The following is a 20,863-nucleotide window of genomic DNA, read 5'->3' as shown; positions in this document are numbered from 1 at the left end:
TTGGGTGGACTGACCCTTTAATATCTCTCTCCATGACAGATATGCCTATAGGAGGCCGGTTATACTGCAGGGAATCACAGATAACTCGGTAAGTGGCGATTGCTGATTTGTGTCCAATCACATCCCAGCTTAAATCTCGCCTCCATTTCATTCCATTCTTTTCTCGCCATTCCCTTCCCCCTCCCCCAGGAGTTTCGGACGTTGTGCAGGAAGGATCACCTTCTCAAAACCTATGGACACCACCTAGTGCGCTTGAGTACAGCCAACACTTATTCCTATGATAAAGGTGAGTCTTTCATAAAGGGTACCCCTCTGTGTGTGTATAGGGAAGGCCAGCATTTTTTATGCTTTTCCAATATCAATATATATGTAGGCAGGTGCAGTTAGCTACTTTGCCACTAGGTGGCTCTGTACCAGAATAGTGTAAGTAGGGTCACCAGGTGCTAGGCCCCTTTTAGGTAGAGCCCTCCTGCAATGATGTCATGGTTGAGTCAGTGTCCTGTTATACACCAGGTTGGGAGGAGGCCTAGCAACCCTTGGGGTTTGGGAGCTAAATACCCTGCATCAATGTAGATGTAACCCATAAGTGTAGGCCCTGGCTAGGGATGAGCCGAACACCCCCCGGTTCGGTTCGCACCAGAACTTGCGAACGGCCCCCGCGTTCGTTACGAACGTTAGAACCCCATTGAAGTCTATGGGACTCGAACGTTCGAAATGGAAAGTGCTCATTTTTAACGGCTAATATGCAAGATACTGTCCTAAAAAGGGTTTGGGGACCTGACTCCTGCCCCAGGGGACATGGGTCAATGCAAAAAAAAGTTTTAAAAACGGCCGTTTTGGCGGGAGCACTGATTTTAATGACGATTAAAGTGAAAAAAAAAAGTGAAATATTACTTTAAATATGGTGCCTGGGGGGTGTCTGTAGTATGCCTGTGAAGTGCCACGTGTTTCCCGTGTTTAGAACAGTCCCTGCACAAAATGACATTTAACGAAAATAACACCATTTAAAACTGCTTGCGGTTTTAATATTATATCTGGTTCCTGCAATATGGTTGAAAATCATTCAGAAAAATGGCATGGGTAGCCCTCCCTGCCCATTACCAGCCTATTTGGGTCTTGTACGCATATTAAGGGCAACCCTGTACCCATATTAAAAAAAGGAAATGCGTGTGGCCCCCAGGCCCTATATACTCAGAACAGCAGTATACAGGTGGTGCAAACAAGACAGGGACTGTGTAGGTTTGTTGTGTTAAGTTGAATCTGTTTGTAATTTTCAACTGGTACATTTTTAAAGTGTAGCTCCAGTCAAAAAAACTATTTTTAAGCTTTTTGGAAAACATAAGGAAGGGTTATCACCCCTGTATAATTTGTTTTGTCGTCCATCTTTTTTCATCTCACTTGCTGCTGTCTCCTTGCGTTTGCAAGTAGGAGATGTTTGTAAATTGGATGTTTGAAAGTAGGGGCCTGCCCTATATTATAGCGGTATGTACTGGGTACAGAGCACGCAGACAGCACACACTATCTCCTAACACTACTGACTGCAGGCTCTATTAATAACCACTTGACCACTGGGCACTTAAACACCCTTAATAACCAGACCAATTTTCAGCTTTTGGTACCCTCACATTTTGAATGACAATTACTCAGTCATGCAACACTGGACCTATATGAAATGTTTGTCCTTTTTTTCACACAAATAGAGCTTTCTTTTGGTGGTATTTAATCACCTCTCAGTTTTTTTATTTTTTGTGCTATAAAAGAAAAAAGACCGGAAATTCTGCGAAAAAATGAATTTTTCTTTGTTTCTGTTATAAAATTTTGCAGATTAGTAATTTTTTCTTCATAAATTTTTTTTTTACTGGTTACATGTTTTGAGTTGCAGAGGAGGTCTAGGACTAGAATTATTGCTCTCGCTCTAACGTTCTCGGCAATACCTCACATGTGTGGTTTGAACACCGTTTTCATATGTGGGCGGGGCTTACGCATGCGTTCGCTTCTGCATGCGAGCACATGGGGACATGGGCGCTTTAATTATTTTATTTTTTTTTATTGTTCATTTTACTTTATTTTAGTTTGACATTTTTTCCCCAAAAATATATTTTTGATCACTTTTATTCCTATTACAAGGAATGTAAACATCCCTTGTAATAGGAATATGGGGTGACAGGTCCTCTTTACAGTGAAATCTGGGGGTCAATATGACCCCACATCTCACCTCTAGGCTGGGAAGCCTGAAATAAAAAATAAAAAAAAGATTCTGGCTTTGATCGTACTGGCGAGTTGGTAGAAGCACCGGAGGGCGGCGAGGGGTGGGGGCGTCTATGGCTGGGTATTTCAGGGTATCACCGAGTATGGCTGGGTATCTCCGAGTATGGCTGGGTATGACAATTTATGGCAGGGTATTGCAGAGTATTGGCGGGGTATTGGCGGGGTACTACAGAGTAATAGCAGGGTACTGCAGAGTAATGGCAGGGTACTGCAGAGTAAAGGCAGGGTACTGCAGAGTAATGGGGGGTACTGCAGAGTAATGGCAGGGTACTGCAGAGTATGCACTGGTATTGCAGAGTATTGGCGGGGTATTGGCGGGGTACTACAGAGTAATAGCAGGGTACTGCAGAGTATTGGGGAGTACTACAGAGTCATGGCAGGGTACTGCAGAGTAATGGCAGGGTACTGCAGAGTAATGGCAGGGTACTGCACTGCAGAGTAATGGCAGGGTACTGCAGAGTAATGGCGGGGTACTGCAGAGTAATGGCGGGGTACTGCAGAGTAATGGCGGGTACTGCAGAGTAATGGCGGGTACTGCAGAGTAATGGCAGGGTACTGCAGAGTAATGGGGGTTACTGCAGAGTAATGGGGGTTACTGCAGAGTAATGGGGGTTACTGCAGAGTAATGGGGGGTACTGCAGAGTAAAGGCAGGGTACTGCAGAGTAATGGGGGGTACTGCACTGCAGAGTAATGGCGGGGTACTGCAGAGTAATGGCGGGGTACTGCACTGCAGAGTAATGGCGGGGTACTTCAGAGTAATGGCGGGGTACTGCAGAGTAATGGCAGGGTACTGCAGAGTATGCACTGGTATTGCAGAGTATTGGCAGGGAATTGAGGGGTTAAATTCGGTGAGCAGCGATGTGGGCACTGCAGATGCAGCCCACATCGCTGCTGACACCGATCTCTTTCCCCTCCGCTGTACCGATCGGTACAGAGAGGGGAGGGAGGAACCGGCGTCATAACATGACGCCGGTTTGTTTACAAGTGATCACTCCGTCATTTGACGGAGCGATCACGTGGTAAACGGCCGCGACGAGCGGCCGTTTACCGTGATCCGTGATGCGCCGGGTCCTGTGGACCCGGCGGTCACGGATGCTCTCGAGTGCGCGCCCCAGGGGGCGCGCGAGAGCAGAATTCTGGGAGGCCGTTCGTTAACGGCCTCTCAGAGTTAAACAACCGCCCTGAAGCCGTTAATCGGCAATGGGCGGTTGTTAAGTGGTTAAAGATAGATCACTAGCTAGCTATATAGGTGAGGTGAATATAGTGGTGTATACTGCGGTCAGGGCACAGACAATAACCACTACACAAGAGCAAGATAGGAAATCAGCCAAAAACGATCGGTGTGTACTGTGTTGAAGGTACACAGAACACCCACTGCTTCAGATTCCAACACACTACACGAGGCCGCCTCAAAGGCGGCCTTATATAGTGTGGGGCGTGCACTACACAGCCTGAGCTATGATTGGCCACAGGCAGGATGCCTGTGGCCAATCATGGCTCTCCTCGCTGCTGGCGCTGCGATTGGCCAAGCATGCGGGGTCACAGTGCATGCTTGGCCAATCATGAGCCAGCAATGCACTGCGCCATCGCAGTGCATTGTGGTCCGCGCGCGCCATACGAATTTTGACGCGAACGGACCAAGAGTTCGGATTTCGCCGAACGCCCGAACAGCCAATGTTCGACTCGAACACGAAGCTCATCCCTAGCCCTGGCCATGAGGTCCCTGTGTTAGGCTGCTTCCCTGGAGGGTGCCTAGAAGAGGTGTACCTAGTGAGGAGGTGACTACATGGAGCCCAGACCTGTGAGTACTAATCCCCCGGGGTGGAGGAGAGACTGTTAGAGGGAGATGGCTGCTAAAGGTGCTGCATATGCCATCACATGTGACTACTACGGACCGTCCACTAAATATGATTGACTGTGTAATGTCCAGTGACTACATAATGCATGTCCTTGTGATGTGAGTGTTAAAACATTTCCTGAAATGTATCAGATAAGTGCAGCAAATCTCCTTTGTGTGGACATGTTTTGGATGTAAAGGTCAGCAGCTGCGAATGTTGTTGGAAGGCCTCTGGTTAGATCTATATATACAGCCCTGAATATTTCTGCTCGCATTTGGTGAGTGGAAATTAGTGGAGGGCGAGTGTGGAGCAGGGAGCAGGGGCAGACTGGGCTGAGCGCTCCTGACAGATGTCCTGTAAAAAAAGGCAGCACTGCTTCTTCCGGAAGCGATCAGTAGGGAAACTGTCAGGAGGATCAGGCAGCCGGATCACACAGAGCGGTGATCTCCCGCTGAGACACGGCTTCTATATGAATAGCCGGCCGATATCAAATGAAGCCCCGCCTCCTGGATCAGCATTAGACTAGTGTGTTTTCTATAAGAGTGTGTCCAGGAGGCGGGACTTCGTTTGACAGTGGCCAGCTATTCATATAGAAGCCGTGTCTCAGCGGGAGATCCCCGCTCTGTGTGATCTGGCCGCCAGATCCTCCTGACAGTTTCCTCCCAATCCCTCTCTGCTGCACTGATGAGCAATGATAGGCTGCACTTATGGCCACTGATAAGGCTGCACTAATGAGGCTGTGTTTAGGGGTGGACTTGGGGTAGGAGTTAGGTGGCAAGTAACTCTTAAGGCCTGGCTTGTGGCTCAGGACTTGACATTTTGAGCCCCGTATATATATATATATATATATATATATATATATATATATATATATAATTATCCAGGGTTCCTGCACTTTAAAATGTATTTTATCAATACATATGAAAGTTACAAAACACTCACATAAAGTGTTTCATATACATATACATTTTAAAGTGCAGCAATCCTGGATTGATTTCTTTTTATATATGGCCTTTGGGAAAACCTGATTGCATTGCACTGAAAAATCAACTGATGTGCAATTCAACACACCTGTTTTATATATGTGTGTGTGTGTGTGTGTGTGTGTGTGTGTATATATATATATATATATATATATATATATACACAGTTACAGTAAAACCTTGGATTGGGAGTGTTTTGCGAGACCAGCAAAATGTTTGTATACATTTTGACTTGATATAAGAGTAGCATCACGTCACAACTGAGTATAAAAGAGAAGAGAGGCGCCTCTAAGGCCGCGTACACACGCGCGGACTGTTGGCCCAACCTTGTCCGCTGAACAGTGTTTGGGCGGACAGTCCGCTCGTGTGTGGGCTTTCAGCGGACAGTTTCAGCGGACAGTTGGACGGACAAGGTTTTACGGAAATTCCGAAAAACTGTCCGCTGAAACCTTGTTTCAACGAACAGTCCGCCCGTGTGTAGGCTTGTTCGTCAAACTAAGTTCCGCGCATGCTCAGAAAGGATTTTCAAGCCGAAAGTTATAATGCAGTGTATAGGACGTCGTATTTTGCGTCCCGTCGTACGTGCCGTTCACGTCATCGCGCACGGTTTCAGCAAACTGTTCGTTCGTCGTGTGTGGCCATGTCCGTCCATGCTAAGTTTGAGCGGACTGTTCGCTCAAACTGTTGGACGGACAAAGTTGGGCCAACAGTCCGCGCGTGTGTACGCGGCCTAAGTGTAGCAATATGGTTACATTTAATAAAAGTACAACATTTAGCAACTCATATGATTGATGATTAAAACAGGCACATCTTAGTATGCAGGCATCCAGGGTAACACTAAGGCCGCGTACACACGGGCGGACTGTTCGCCCAACTTTGTCCGCTGAACTGTGTTTCAGCGGACAGTCCGCTCGTGTGTGGGCTTCAGCGGACAGTTTCAGCGGACGAACAAAGTTTTTCGGAATTTCCGTAAAACTGTCCGCTGAAACTTGGTTTGAGCGGACAGTCCGCTCGTGTGTAGGCTTGTTCGTCAAACTAAGTTCCGCGCATACTCAGAAAGAATTTACACGCCGAAGGTTGCATTGCAGTGTATTGGACGTCGTTTTCTAGTCCCGTCGTACGTGCCGTTCACGTCATCGCGCACGGTTTCAGCGGACTGTTCGTTCATCGTGTGTGGTCAAGTCCGTTCATGCTAATTTTGAGCGGACTGTTTGTCAAACTGTTTGACGAACAAGGTTGGGCGAACAGTCCGCGCGTGTGTACGCGGCCTTAGAGGCGCCTCTCTTCTCTTTTATACTCTGGAGCTCCTTCTGGATTTTGCTTCTAATCCCCTTGTGAAGGTTTCCATTTGTGGATGGGCATTTTATGGTTACACAACCTATCATCTCGCTATAATCTTTTTATATGGACTATAAACTGAAGGACCTATCAAATACACATCCATAGTATGGTTCCCCCACTTCTACAGTATAGTTGTATTAATGTCTGGGGTGCTGGGGTTCCTCTTTTGTTCTGATACCAGGACAAGGAATCGGGGGAATATTGACCACTGGGACAGGAAAGCACAGGAAACAATTATAACTGTGCTGAAGTTCTACATCTTTCATACTTAAATGATGCAATTGCCACTTCATAAATTGGTGCCAACGTATGGATGAAAAGTTCTCCCTGAGGGTTCACTCTAGTCAAATATGTACATTTGGCAGTTGATTCTGGGCGTATATTCCCTCCGACCCAGCCAACACCCCCACCCCCAGACTGTCTCTAAATGTGAACTTCAGCTTGAACAGTTGGTTGTCCGTTTTAGCTAAGTTAATGTAGTTTCTAGCCTATTTCTTATGTGAAAATGCTCAGATTCAGAATACTCTCACTACATTGCCCCGTTCCTCCAAAGATGGTGTCAAGCAACCCAGGTGGATCCATCATAAGGCAAAAGAGTGTCTTGGTGCAAAAGAGTTACTCCTTCATTTTGGCCTTGTGAGAGAGACAGAATCACTAATGGAGACATTGTGGTCCTAGAGGTATTTATAAGGGGAATATGATTGTACTGGACTGGTGTTTACCTAAAAACATCCATTTTTGAATGGAATTGGAATGAATGAATTTTTGAATGGACTTAACAAATGCACCATGAACCCAAGTATCAATGAACAATTTGCACCTGCTTCAAGAGACGACTCGCCTGGTTGTAAAGTGAACAAATATTTACATTTTACATATAACCATGTCCCCTATTTTACCATCTTGTCTCCCTTGTTTGTGTTGCAGTGGATGTTCCATTTCAGGAGTATGTAGAGAATTGGTTGAGACCGCAGGATCTGAAGACACTGGGATGTGGTAGGTTGTGTTTTCTTTAGCAATAACTTTCCCAGATAATAGTCGGAGATATTCGCCAGAGCACTGATGATATGTAGCGATGTAACCCCCGAGGGCCTGTCCTGTGCACATTGGTGCATTCAGCTGCAGTATGTTTACTGCAACCAGTGTGTATCCATGCTTTAAAGTGCTTTGCATCCAGGCCACTAGATATGTGCAATTCGTTTAGTTCCGAATTATTATTATTATTATTATTAATTTTTTAACGAATTTTGACAAATTTGTTCATTCCGAAATTTCTGGAAAGTTGAAAATCTGAAATAACTAACCAATAATAGATGATAGGTATTGAAATTTCCTTTAAAATTTGTCTGTTAGTGAATGTAACGAGTACGAATTTATACGAAGTTACGAATTATCTGAAATATCAAATGCTGTATCTAAGAGAATGGAACATAACGATCTAATATTAATAAAAAATAATAAAACCTTTTTATTATTATTATTATTTATTATTATTAATTTGTTCCATTCCATTGGTTTGGATATGGCATTTGTTCTTTCGGATAATTCGGAACTTCGGATAAATTTGTATTTGTTACGTTCACGAACAGCCAAATTCCAATACCTATAATTTAATAGTTATTATTAGTTATTTTCGAATTTTACTGATTTTCTTTCTGATTTTTCAAATTCCCAAATCTTCATATTTCTGAAGTTTGGAAATTCATATATTTGGAAATTTGAAATTCGAAATTTAGAAAATTCGGAAATTTGACCATTTGGAAATTCGGAAATTTGAAAATGAGCAAAACAAATGAAACCAAAACAAAGACATTTTTGTCAGTTCACTTTTCTACCATGGCTGCCAAATGCACCACAATGTATCTTTAAATTGTAGCTGTTGAGTTTTCGGTAATCCAAGGACAACAAAGTATATGATATATCATACTGTATTGCTGTGAGCTTTAGAGCACTGCAACGAGAAAATAACAACAAAGCTTCTAGATTGTAAGCTCTAACGAGCAGGGCCCTCTAGTCCCCCCTGTATTGATTTGTATTGTAAGTGTACTGTCTGCCCTCATTTTGTAAAGCGCTGCGCAAACTGTTGGCGCTATATAAATCCTGAATAATAATAATAATGATGTGAACGGCCTTCAGCATCCAATCAACTTTCACTCGCTGGAATGGGAGAAGTAAAACAGTTTTGGAGAGAGAAATTGCTTCCAGACCTACTTTATATACAGAAAAGGAAACCTTTATTGTAGATCTTTACCTGCTTATTTTCTTTAGACTGGAATCGCTTGCAGTGCACTTGACTGAATTTTTTGAAAACTGTTAGGCTTCATGTACACAGACATATAAACGTATGCTTAACCACTTGCTTACTGGGCACTTCAATTTTTATCATTTTTTCCCCACAAATAGAGCTTTCTTTTGGTGGTATTTGATCACCTGTAGTTTTATTTTTTTGTAAAAAAAAATGTAAAAAGACTGAATTTTTTTAAATATTTTGTTATAAAATTTTAAAACGGGTAATTTTTGTCTGTCATTGATGTACGCTGATGAGGCGGCACTGATGGGCACCGATAGGTGGCAGTGATGGGCACTGATTGGTTACACTGATAGGCAGCACTTCTAGGTGGCACTGATTAGCACCACTGGTGGGCATTGATAGGTGGCACTTGTGGGCACTGTCAGATGGCTTAAATGAGGCATAATTGCCTCTTCCTCTTCGGGACCGATGTCCCTTTAAGATGAGCTAGTGATTGCATTTTTTTTCTCCTCCACTGTCAGCATGAGGAGAAAAAAAACGATCTTGAGATTTTGTTTTGATCATGTGATCAGCTGTCATTGGCTGACAGCTGATCACATGGTAAGGGGCCGGGACCGGCCCCTTACTCGGATCGGTGATCACCCAAGTCTCAGTGACTCGGTGATCACAGCGCGCAGGGAGCGTGCACAGGGGAGGCCCATAGCCCTGAGTCTCTGCAGGGGTCCCCAAGGGGAGGCTCTCTGGGGATCCTGATCTAAGTGGGGGGGCTATCTGGGGATATATACACACACATTATATACATGTGTATGCCCACCCAAGCGTATGACTTTCTTTACTACGCTGCTATGGGCTCTAGCCTCAGATCTTTTGTAGACCCAGCAACACCCCTGCCTCTAAGTACACAAGTTTATGTGCATGTGGCTTTGAGTGTAAATACATTGTACTGGACAGAATATTAATTCTGGCCATTGGAATAAATTTAAGCACATACACTTGTGTTTATGCGCATAATTTTCATAAGCTTCTCTCAGAATGCACCCTTTTTTGATGCATGTTCCCTTCAAATATATACACCTGTAAATGCCTACGCATGCATTGCCACAAAGGCTAACGTAGAGGTGCATTTACAGATGTAAAAAATGCTGAACGCCTTTTATAAGCGGCATTTTTTTTAAGACCCGTGTACATGAGCCCTTCTTCTCTTTCATTTTGAGAACAGAGATGTGTGGTGCTTGGCAATGAGGACATGTGTTGTTGACGAATGAGCTATAAGATGATCTCGGATTTTTCTTACAGATACTCTGTATTTCTTTGGGGATAATAATTTCACTGAGTGGGGATCTCTGTTTCAGAAGTATATCCCACCACCATTCAAGCTGCCAGGCACTACCGGGGCGTATAGTTTTGGCGTAGCTGGTAAGTGTCAATCAAGGAATTGATAAAATTTGTTAAAAATCTTTTTTATTTTGTGTCTCTGGGTCCAGGGGCAGGCTGACAACTCATGGGGCCCCCGGGCAATAGGAGATTATGGGGCCCCCAGGCAATCAGAGATTATGGGGCCACACAGTATACACAAACGCACACACACAGTATACAATCACACAGTATACACACAGACATGTTTCTATTGGCTGAGAAGGTACCGGAGAGGTGCGGCAGCTATAATCGTGGGATTTTTAGACAAAAAGGATGTCGGTAAGGGACATTTCAGAGACAGATGTAAATAAAACACAGATTTTTACATACTGTCTTTTGTTTTACTGAGACTGGTAACCCTGATGGAGCCTCCTAGTGGCCAGGGTCCCTCGGGCAGTGCCCTAGTGGCCGAATGGTCAGTCCGCCCCTGTCTGGGTCCAAAAATCTGCGTTTAAATTCCATGTGTTCTTAGAGATTCAGTGTATTACAGAATAACATAACAATGACAAATGGAGAATCAAGAGTAACAATCTGACTCAGGAGTTCAATGGCACACATTAGCATGGATCCCAGAACAGTACTAGAACAAGAAGATACTGACATTTGGGATTGCAGACCAATAACGCATTGATAGCTGAGGTAATAGGCCAGTGACACATAGATTGTGAAAATGTTATTGTTCACTCTCAATGTCCCAGAACAATGGCACGTTGATACTTTGGGCAAAGGAACAATGACTCTTGGTTTTACAAAATAATGGTACTTGACAGATGAAGTCCCAGAACAAGGACATTTGGGGTCCTGAAACAATGACACCCGGAAACTGAGATCGAAGGACTACACCAAAATGTAATCATCCAGACAAGGATTTACTCCAAGGTAAAATAAGGTTTATTACAAAGCCAACACGTTTTAGGGGTTAAAGTGCACTCCCTTCATTAGGGCTACAAAGTTTTACAACAGAGTTAAAAATGATGTAAGAAAAAAAAGTAAAATATACTGTGTGTGTGTGTAAATAAAAAAAAATATATATACACACGCACACAGTATTTGTATACCTATTTTACTTATTCTTATATTATTTTGAATTCTGTTGCATCTTTGTAGCCCTAATTAAGGAGGGTGCTCTTTGTCCCTCCGAAATGCATTGGCTTTGTAAAAAAAAAAAAAAAAAAAACCTCTCTTGCCGTGGAATTATTCACTGTCTGGATGATTACATTTTGATATGGCGCTTCAATATCATATTCCCTTTGTTATAAAGCAATGGAGACTGTGGAAGTCCTTTGGCATGGAAAAGCTGCCAGCCCTAGGAATGCAGGCATTCTAGTCAAATAGCCATAAAACACCAGGAAAAACAAAAGGTTAAAGTAATATCTTTCCAAATTTCTTTTAACAGTCACTGTTGATTTCGCAAGATGAAACACCATTAGTCATGGTCCAAAAACCATGAAACAAGGACAGTTGGGGTTCCATAACAATGACAAACCGTTGTTCGGATTCCTCCAGCGGTTGCTAGGGGTTCCTTGAACAATGAGAACTTTCTGACTCTCAGATAAGTTCCCACTGACCTTTTCAGCTATCTGTAAAGAGGTAATTCTTCCCAATGACCACAGGTGTAAGGAGCATTCTTCCCACTGACCATCACACTAATTGCATCATGGGTTGTAGATCTAGTCATTTTTAGTAGGGGTTCCCTGAGACTGGAAAGTTATTTCAAGGGTTCCTCTGTGTTGGAAAGGCTAATATAGGACAATGGAAGACACACAAGGTCTGCAAACCATACACAGTGACAGTTGAGGTCCGGAAACAACAGCACACCCAGAGTCTGTGTCCTAAAACAATCTCCCAATGACCACTGGGGTTCCATCCAGAACAGTGACACGCAGTTATGGTCTTCGATCAATGACATACCTCCACGGTCTCAAGACAATGGAACACAGGCGCAAAGTTCAAAATATTATCAGGCCCTTGGACTGTCCACCCATAATGCTAGCCATACAATGTTTTTGTTCAATTTCCTTCAGATTTACCTTCAACAATGTGTAGTGCAAGGGCCTGCCTGATTGCATACAAATTGAAAGTGTTTAGGTTTGACCTCATATTGTATGCTTTGGTAAATCTAAAGGAAATTTGTACAAGAAACTTGTATGATATATGGCCAGCCTTAAGCCCCATAAACACCATTAGATTTTCTGTAGACTTTTTTGTCTTCAGATTTACCAAAACCATACAATATGAGGTCAAACCTTTAAGAGTTTCTAATTATGTGCAGTCAAGCAGGCCCTTGCACTACGTGGTTTTGGTAATTCTGAAGACCAAATTCTGCAGAAAATCTAAGAGTGTGTATGGGGCCTAAATCATCCCATCATTGAGCTTCCAAACCATTGTTGTCTCCTCTTCCCCAGGTTCAGGAACGGGTGTTCCCTTCCACTGGCATGGACCTGGCTACTCTGAAGTTATATATGGCAGAAAGGTAAGGATGACTGTTCCATTAGTTGGGGTTTCTGGTTCCACAGATTTTCTTTCAACAATGTACTATGGCTTTAAATACAAAGTTTGGGAACTCTCTTGTAAGAGAGTTTAGTTGCGGCCTGGCGAGAGAGGACAAAAACATTTTAGGACATCTCACTGGTGGATTCTCCTAAAGGTATTAAAAGCCATTGAGTGGTTTCATTCTTTCAGCACCCACCCAAAAGTGGAATGTCTTTGCGTGGAGTTAATTGATTAATTGACTCCGCTCTGCATTTTGCTGTGTGCATTGTCTTGGCATACAAACATAATTAGATTCTGACTTTGAAAAGGATTTGAAAGCCAATGTTGACTGTAAGCAGCTGTTAGAGCCCATGATAACCTGAGCAAACAACTTTTGCACGGATGTCCTGTTCTTGCAAGTACATAAGCTTTACCTGTATACTTGAGATTTATTCTGGTTTAATAGCATACAACACATCTTAAGCTAACACTTTTCCTTTGGTATTATATAGGATAGTAAAATGTCAATTGTTTTCTTTTTTCTCCAAAGTGAGAGGAAATCCCCTCTTAAACGGTTGACACTGGAACAGATTAATCAAGAAAAGATGTTTTTTCTATTGCTGTTTTGGCAACAACTGTAAAATGTTAGATTTCCCATTAATCTCTGTTCTGGAGACAATGGTTACCACGTCAAATAGGTTGAATGTTCCCAGTGGGGACTCGGACAGTAGTAAAAACTCACTGGGGTTTTGACTCTTCCCTATGCCATGTAAAATTGAAAAAAGTGTTTGTTAACCTAAAAAGAAAAAAAAAACAGGTCTTGTTCCTTTAAAGCATGTCATGCAGCACAGTGCTTGTGTTGTGTCATTTTGTCCCTTCTATCATCTAAAAAAACTGGCTGATCATGCCTGGCTATACCCTCCCCCCTGTAAACTGACCACGGTTTATTATGGCTGCTGAACCTTGACACCGTAGTCAGTTTACGTGCCTCCGTCATCCACAGCCATGCGCTGTCCTCTGTCGTCCTTTTCCTCCTCTTACCCACCCTCCCTGCCTGTCTGCTCATGTCAGTGCCTGCTCTCTCCCCTCCTGCTGCTCTTATAACTACTATAAAATCCTCCCACCCCCTGTGTAACATAACAACAATATGTGTCCCTGTGCCTGTGTCATATAAAAAATATGTAGATCTGTAACTATAAAAGAGCATCTCCTGGTGCTCACATGACTCCTCGGCTCTCTCTCCTCCCTGGCTGACCTCAGCGGCATCGCTTGGCCTCGCACGCTGGAGCTGTCAGCCAAGCAAAGAAGAGAGTCGAGGAGTCACCTGAACATTGGGAGCTGCTCTGATATAGGTGGTTGTTGTTCAGTCATGTCCAACTCTTTGTGACCTCATGGACCATAGTGCGCCAGGCTTTTCTGTCCCCCCAATGCCTCCCGGAGTTTGCTTAACTTCATGTTCATTGTTTTGATGATGCTATCTATCCATCTTGTTTTCTATCGTCCTCTTCTCCTTTTTCCTTCCATGTTTTCCAGCATCAGGGTCTTTTCCAATGAGTCCTCTCTTCGCATTAGGTGGCCAAAGTATTCGAGTTTCAGCTTTAGGATCTGTCCTTCCAGTGAATATTCAGGATTGACTGGTTTGATCTTCTTGCCATCCAAGGGACTTTCAAGAGTCTTCTCCAACACCATAGTTCAAAAGCATCAATTCTTCGGCGTTCAGCCTTCCTTATGGTCCAACTTTCACACTGGGGATACCAAAGCTTTGACTATACGGCACTTTGTCGGTAGGGTGATGTCTCTGCTTTTTATAATATTGTCTAGGTTTGCCATTGCTTTCCTCCCAAGAAGCAAGCGTCTCTTAATTTCTCGGCTACAGTCACCATCTGCAGTGATCTTGGAGCCTAGGAAGATAAAAATCTGTCACCGTTTCCATTTCTTCTCCTTCTATTTGTCAAGGAGTGAGGGGATCAGTTGCCATGATCTTAGTTTTCCTCTTTTCAATATATATATTTTTTTTTTCCATAAAGATTTTATTAGTTTTCAGAAAAAAAGTACAGCAAAATGTAACAAAATAACAATATGACCAAATGAGTGATAGGTTTCAAGACAAATTGTTCCAGGCAAAAGATTACACCATCATGGTATCATAACTGTCAAATGAGTTTGTTTATTATTATTTTGGCAACTAATCCGGGGCCATCTGTTGGGGCATTGGTGTGTTGGGTTGGATTCACCCACTTGTCCACTTCTGTATTCATGGACATGGGGCACGGCTTCAGGTAGTAGTTTCAATATTTTTTTATTAATTTTACAAAACAGCGTACAAAAGCATGTATAAGATAAATGATCGTATGTCATCCAACATGGCCTAATATTGTAATAGATGTAAGAAAAACATTATTGCAGTCCTCATTACAGAGATATGAACCATTCGAGGCCATCTTAGTTTCCTTAAAGAGGGATTCCACCAAAAAAAAAATATTAAAAGCCAGCAGCTATAAATACTACAGCTGCTGACTTTTAATAAATGGACACTCACCTGTCCCGGGGTCCAGCGATGCCGGCAGCCGAGGCCGATCGATCACTCAGCTCTCGGCTGCTGCCGCCACCATTCTAGGTGAGGGAATCAGGAAGTGAAGCGAATCGGCTTCACTTCCCGGTTCCCTACTGCGCATCCGCTTTAATGTTCAATTTCAGGCCAGCTTTTGCATTCTCCTTTTCACCTTCATTAAGTTTTCATTCATCTTTAGTTCTTCACTTTCTGCCATTAGTGTGGCATCATCTGCATATCTCAAGTTGTTGATATTTCTACCTGCAAGTATAATTCTGGCTTGTGATTCAACGATCATTTCGCATGCTGTACTCTGCATATAATTTAAATAAGTAGGGTGACGATATACATCCTTACCACACCCCTTTCTCAATTTTGCACCAGTTTTTCCTTGTCCTGTTCTAACTGTTGCTTCTTGACTTGCATACAGGTTTTTGAGAAGACAGGTGAGGTAGTCTGGCTTTCCCATTTCTTTCAGTATTTGCCTGATATACCTGGCATATTGTTTTAATATAACACAGGGACACATAGTGTTGTGTTACAGAGGGGATGGGAGATTTTTATAGTAGTGGCTTAACAACCACTTTAAATTGACACCATTTTCCCTACTGACACCATCAATGCGGCACTATTCTTCTCACTTGATATCAAGGTCAGCACTATGGCACTATTCCTCCCATGTAAACCAATGATGGGGCACCGATGCCTTGGCATTTTCTACTCCCGCCGGTCAGTCTGGCCCACTGAAAGCCTGAAGGACAGTAAACTGGCCCTTTGCTTAGAAAGTTAGGAGACTCCTGCTTTAGCCTAACATGAAATAGCACATCATGACAAAGCATGAGGGTGACATCACAGGCCTTTCACCAAGATCTTGGAAAAGTTAGTGTATGGGCATCTTTTTAGAAAATTCCCCTATGCAATTTTATAGCCAATGAATAGTACATACCGTAGCTCCTGTTGGAAATTATGCTGGCTCCTCAATCCTCTCCTGCAAATGGCAGGAGAGGCTGAATTTCTCAATAATGTGTCCCCTAGTGGCCATTCAAACTGCGCAGGTGCAGTGTATCCTCTCTGCCTTCAGCTTAGCTTACGAACGATCGCTCTGGGTTGTTCAAACTCCATGCTTATGAAGATGAACATCATGCACAAAATTTGAACAGCCCAGAGCAGCTACTACTAAGTTGGAGCCTGAAGAGCTCCATGAGGCATTATTGTGAAATTCGGCCCATTCTGCAAACGGCAGGAACGGAGAAGAATGAGGGACATGGCGCTTTTTCTGGAGAGGACCCAAAACAGTTTCATCAGTCATGGCAGGACCTTCAACATTTCCAACAGGAGGAGCTATGGTATGTTTCATTTATTGGATGTACAATTGGAAAAGGAGATTTTATGAAAATTTTCATGAAAATTGAATTTACACTTTATTCCAAATCCTGCATTGCACAGGAATATCTTCATTAGGTAGTATAGAACATTAATTGGGGACTACAGCTTTTAGATAGTAACACCACAATGATGTCTTGAGGGATAGGGCAGAGATACAAATTACTGTAGGGTACTTTTTTTCCGAGTCTTGTAAAGTAAGCCAAAACTCCACCATGGAGCTGTACAGAACACTTTTTACAGTGCCTTGAAAAAATATTCACATCCCTTTGAAATTTTCCACATCTTGTCATGTTGCAACCAAAAACATAAATGTATTTTATTGGGATTTTATGTGATAGACCAACACAAAGTGACACATAATTGTGAAGTGGAAGGAAAATGATAAATGGTGTTCATTTTTTTTGCAAATAAGTATCTGAAAAGTGTGGCGTGCATTTGTATTCAGCCCCTTTACTCTGATACCCCCCCAACTAAAATCTAGTGGAACTAATTGCCTTCAGAAGTCATCTAATTCGTAATTAGAGTCCGCCTGTGTGTAATTTAATCTCAGTATAAATACAGCTGTTTTGTTTGTTTGTTAAAGAACCTTAATGAACAAACAGCAGCATCATGAAGGCCAAGGAACAGACCAGACAGGTCAGGGATAAAGTTGTGGAGAAGTTTAAAGCAGGGTTAGGTTACAAAAAATCCCAAGCTTTGAACATCTTACGGAGCACTGTTCAATCCATCATCCGAAAATAGAGTATGGCACAACTGCAAACCTACCAAGACATGGGCGTCCACCTAAACTATCAGGACAGGTAAAGAGAGCATTCATCAGAGAGGCAGCTAAGAGGCCCATGGTAACTCTGGAGGAGCTGCAGAGATCCACAGCTCAGGTGGGAGAATCTGTCCACAGGACAACTATTAGTCGTGCTCTCCACAAATCTGACCTTTATGGAAGAGTGTTAAGAAAAGAAAGCCATAAGAAGTCCTGTTTGCAGTTTGCCAGAAGCCATGTGGGGGACACAGCAAACATGTGGAAGAAGGTGCTCTGGTCAGATGAGACCAAAATTTTACTTTTTGGCCTAAAAGCAAAATTCTATGCGTGGCAGAAAAATACAACTGAACACACCATCCCCACTGTGAAACATGGTGGTGGCAGAATAATGTTGTGGGGATGATTTTCTTCAGCAGGGACAGGGAAGCTGGTCAGAGTTGATGGGAAGATGGATGGAGCCAAATACAGGGAAATCTTAGAAGAAAACCTGTTGGAGTCTACAAAGGACTTGAGACTGGGGCGGTGGATCACCTTCCAGCAGGACAATGACCTTAAACATACAGTCAGAGCAACAATGCAATGGTTTAGATCAAAGCATATTCATGTATTCAAATGGCCCAGTCAATGTCCAGACCTAAATGTAATTGAGAATCTGTGGCAAGACTTGAAAATTGCTGTTAACAGACGCTCTCCATCCAATCTGACAGAGCATGAGTTATTTTGGCAAAGAAGAATGGACAAAAATTTCACTCTAGATGTGCATAGCTGGTAGAGACATCCCCAAAAAGACTTGCAGCTGTATTTTCAGCAAAAGGTAGTTCTACAAAGTATGGGGGCTTAATACAAATGCACGCCACACTTTTCACATATTTATTTGTAATAAAAAATTGAAAACCATTTATTATTTTCCTCCTACTTCACAATTATGTGCCATTTTGTGTTGGTCTATCACGAAAAAAAAAAAAACCTCATAAAATACATTTATGTTTATAGTTGTAATATGACAAAATGTGGAAAATTTCAAGGGTTTGTGAATACATTTTCAAGGCACTGTATTGAAAACCAGGGTAAAACATCACAAATGCCGCCTGCTTACGCATTTCTGCCTGCAAAGGGCCTTAATCATAGCAATGGTGAAGGTGTCGGACTTACGGGAATGCCATCCGCAGCACAATTTCACCTCACATTTCTAATACACACTGGGTAGATTGTGGCGAGTTTCACTTTTTTGAGTCTCCATGAGATACAGGAAGTTGGGAGATTATTCAAACTAGCATGCTTTTTTTTTTTTCTTCCCCCCCCCCCCCCCCCCCCTCAATCAGGTGGGACAAATATCAGCCACTCCCAGTTGACAATCTTTATTTGCATTTTTTATTTTTTTTTAAACCAGCGCTGGCTTCTTTACCCTCCGGACAAGACCCCCGAATTTAACCCTAATAGTACCACATTATCTTGGATGTTTGACGTGTACCCCTTCCTTCCAGCTGAGGAACGACCTATCGAATGTACCATCCGGCCTGGAGAGGTTAGTTCAGAATAAAAGGTTTACTTTGGTGTAAAGGATAACGGAAAAGACTAGATGGAGATGTGTGCTCCATAGCCTATATACTGGTATTCCTTTAATCTACAATCACTCTCACAAGACACACTCTTAAGTTTGAGGACACCTGACCATTACACTCCAAATGACTGAGTTTAGGTGTTTCCAGTGAAAGGTAATGTTAATCCTACAGCATCCAAAGACATTGTAGACAATTGTGTGCTTCCAGCTTTGTGGTAACAGTTTGGTGAAGACCCTTTTCTGTTTCAGCATGCCTGTGCCCTATGCACAAAGCCAGCTCCATGAAGACATGGTTTGGTGTGAAGGAACTTGGGTGGCCTGCGCAGAGACCTGACTCAAACCAAACTGAACACCTTTCAGATGAATTGGAACACAAATAACGAGCCAGGTTATTTAGTCCAACATCAATACCTGACCTCACAAATGCTATTTTGGCTAAATGGGGACAAACTCCCACAGAAGCATTCCAAAATCTTGTGGAAAACTTTCCTTGAAGAGTGTAGGCTCACAAAAAATGGGTTGTAGTATTTTCAATGAAAGGCACAAGGAATTCTAATGAGAAACTTATATTAGTGTAATGGTTAGGTGTTCACAAACCTTTGCTCATATAATATGTTTTTGGTGTGAATATGTGTTAACAGCCAGTAGAAGGAACATGGTTATATACATTGGACCAGAGTTGACTACTGCTGTGGGCTGTCACTTGATGGCGTTTGTTATTTCTTAGAGAAGTCCAGCATTGATGTCTCCTGGCGCCATTCCTGCCAACACATAGATGCCCCACTTATTCTAAAATTAAAAGATATTTAGACATGAAGAGTGGGACCCCCTTGCAAATATCACAACAGGTGTTCAGACCTGGAAACATGAAGGTAGAGATCTCGCTAAAAGAGTTCCAACAAAAAAAAAAACATTGGGGGATATAGATTGAAAACTAATTTCATATATGTGCTTGAATGGTCGGTTCAGGACTAATCCTCATTCAAAATGCAATTGGTCTAGGGACCTAGTGCCCAACCTGCAGTCTGAGAAACAAATACAGGCCATTGTTAACTTTTTGTGCAGCCCTTGGACCCCAGTAGTCAACAATGGAGTGGAAGCATTGACTAGGCTGGTATGATATTTATTATATATATATATATTTATTTTTTGGTTGAACTGGATGGACTTGTGTCTTTTTTCAACCTGACTAACTATGTAACTAGTAAAGGGGGCATAATGACAGTGTCCTCTTAACAGGTCTCCATTCTCAGAGTGTCTACCACGGCATGTCTCCAACTGTTTCCTTTAGTACGTCTGCAGTATCTGACTTTTTTTTTAGCATTATATAAACTGAATACATGGTGCCCCTTGGAGCCCTCTTTGTAAGCTGACAATCACCGGTCTATATTTTGATTATAAAGTTAGGAGAACTGGTAGAAATGATCAGATGGGTTGATATTGATAGGAAATGTTTACTGAATACAATAGAGGCCATGTGTTTTCCCCTTCAAGGCTTAAACATGTGCTACTGTGATTAACCCCTTGACGTCAGCACCTCCCCACCCTTTCAGATGTTTGTGACTGCTGTGATTGGCTGTCACATGATCATAACCCTTGTGATCACAAGCAGCGATCCGGTAACGCTCCCGGCACAGCTCCGTTTACATTCTGGTATGCATATTTACGGCCTCTTAATATTAAGGTCCACTCACCGAGAAGCCACATACATGTGTGCCGCCAGCACAAAGAGGTTAAAGCAGAAGGCAAGTCAAAACCTAAGCTTAAAGTTGCGACATAATAAAAAAAAAAAAAAAAAAGGCAGCAGCTCCAAATACTGCAGCTGCTGACTTTTAATAATTGGACACTTACCTGTCCCAGGGTCCAGTGATGTGGGGGAACAAAGTCAAGCTCTTCTCCCCCTCCTCTCTGTGGCACCGGCATTGTCCCTGTGAGCGCCTGGCTGTGGCTTCACAACCAGGCGCGCATGTCCCAGATGATTGGCGGGGGGAGGTGAACTTGCTTGCAGTGCCCCGGGAAGGGCATGGGAGCTGGA

At 42.8% G+C, this 20,863-nt stretch overlaps 1 protein-coding gene across 2 annotated transcripts in view; it reads left to right on the top strand.

Moving 5' to 3' along the window:
• Positions 1–20,863, top strand: part of JMJD8 (jumonji domain containing 8) — a 28,614-nt gene that overhangs the window by 6,339 nt on the left and 1,412 nt on the right. For both annotated transcript variants that reach the window (XM_077449548.1, XM_077449549.1), the window contains exons 4-9: positions 40–88; positions 190–286; positions 7,359–7,427; positions 9,979–10,098; positions 12,504–12,571; positions 18,658–18,792. In XM_077449548.1, coding sequence (XP_077305674.1) covers positions 40–88; positions 190–286; positions 7,359–7,427; positions 9,979–10,098; positions 12,504–12,571; positions 18,658–18,792 — 538 coding nt within the window. The remainder of the gene's footprint in view (positions 1–39; positions 89–189; positions 287–7,358; positions 7,428–9,978; positions 10,099–12,503; positions 12,572–18,657; positions 18,793–20,863) is intronic.

The sequence above is a fragment of the Lithobates pipiens genome, unplaced genomic scaffold (assembly GCF_037356315.1).
Source record: "Lithobates pipiens isolate NorthernLeopardFrog02 unplaced genomic scaffold, aLitPip1_a1.2 Scaffold_22, whole genome shotgun sequence".
In the NCBI taxonomy this organism is placed as follows: Eukaryota; Metazoa; Chordata; class Amphibia; order Anura; family Ranidae; genus Lithobates; species Lithobates pipiens.
Note: the sequence above shows the minus strand (reverse complement) of the source record. Positions and strands in the feature narration are given on the sequence as shown.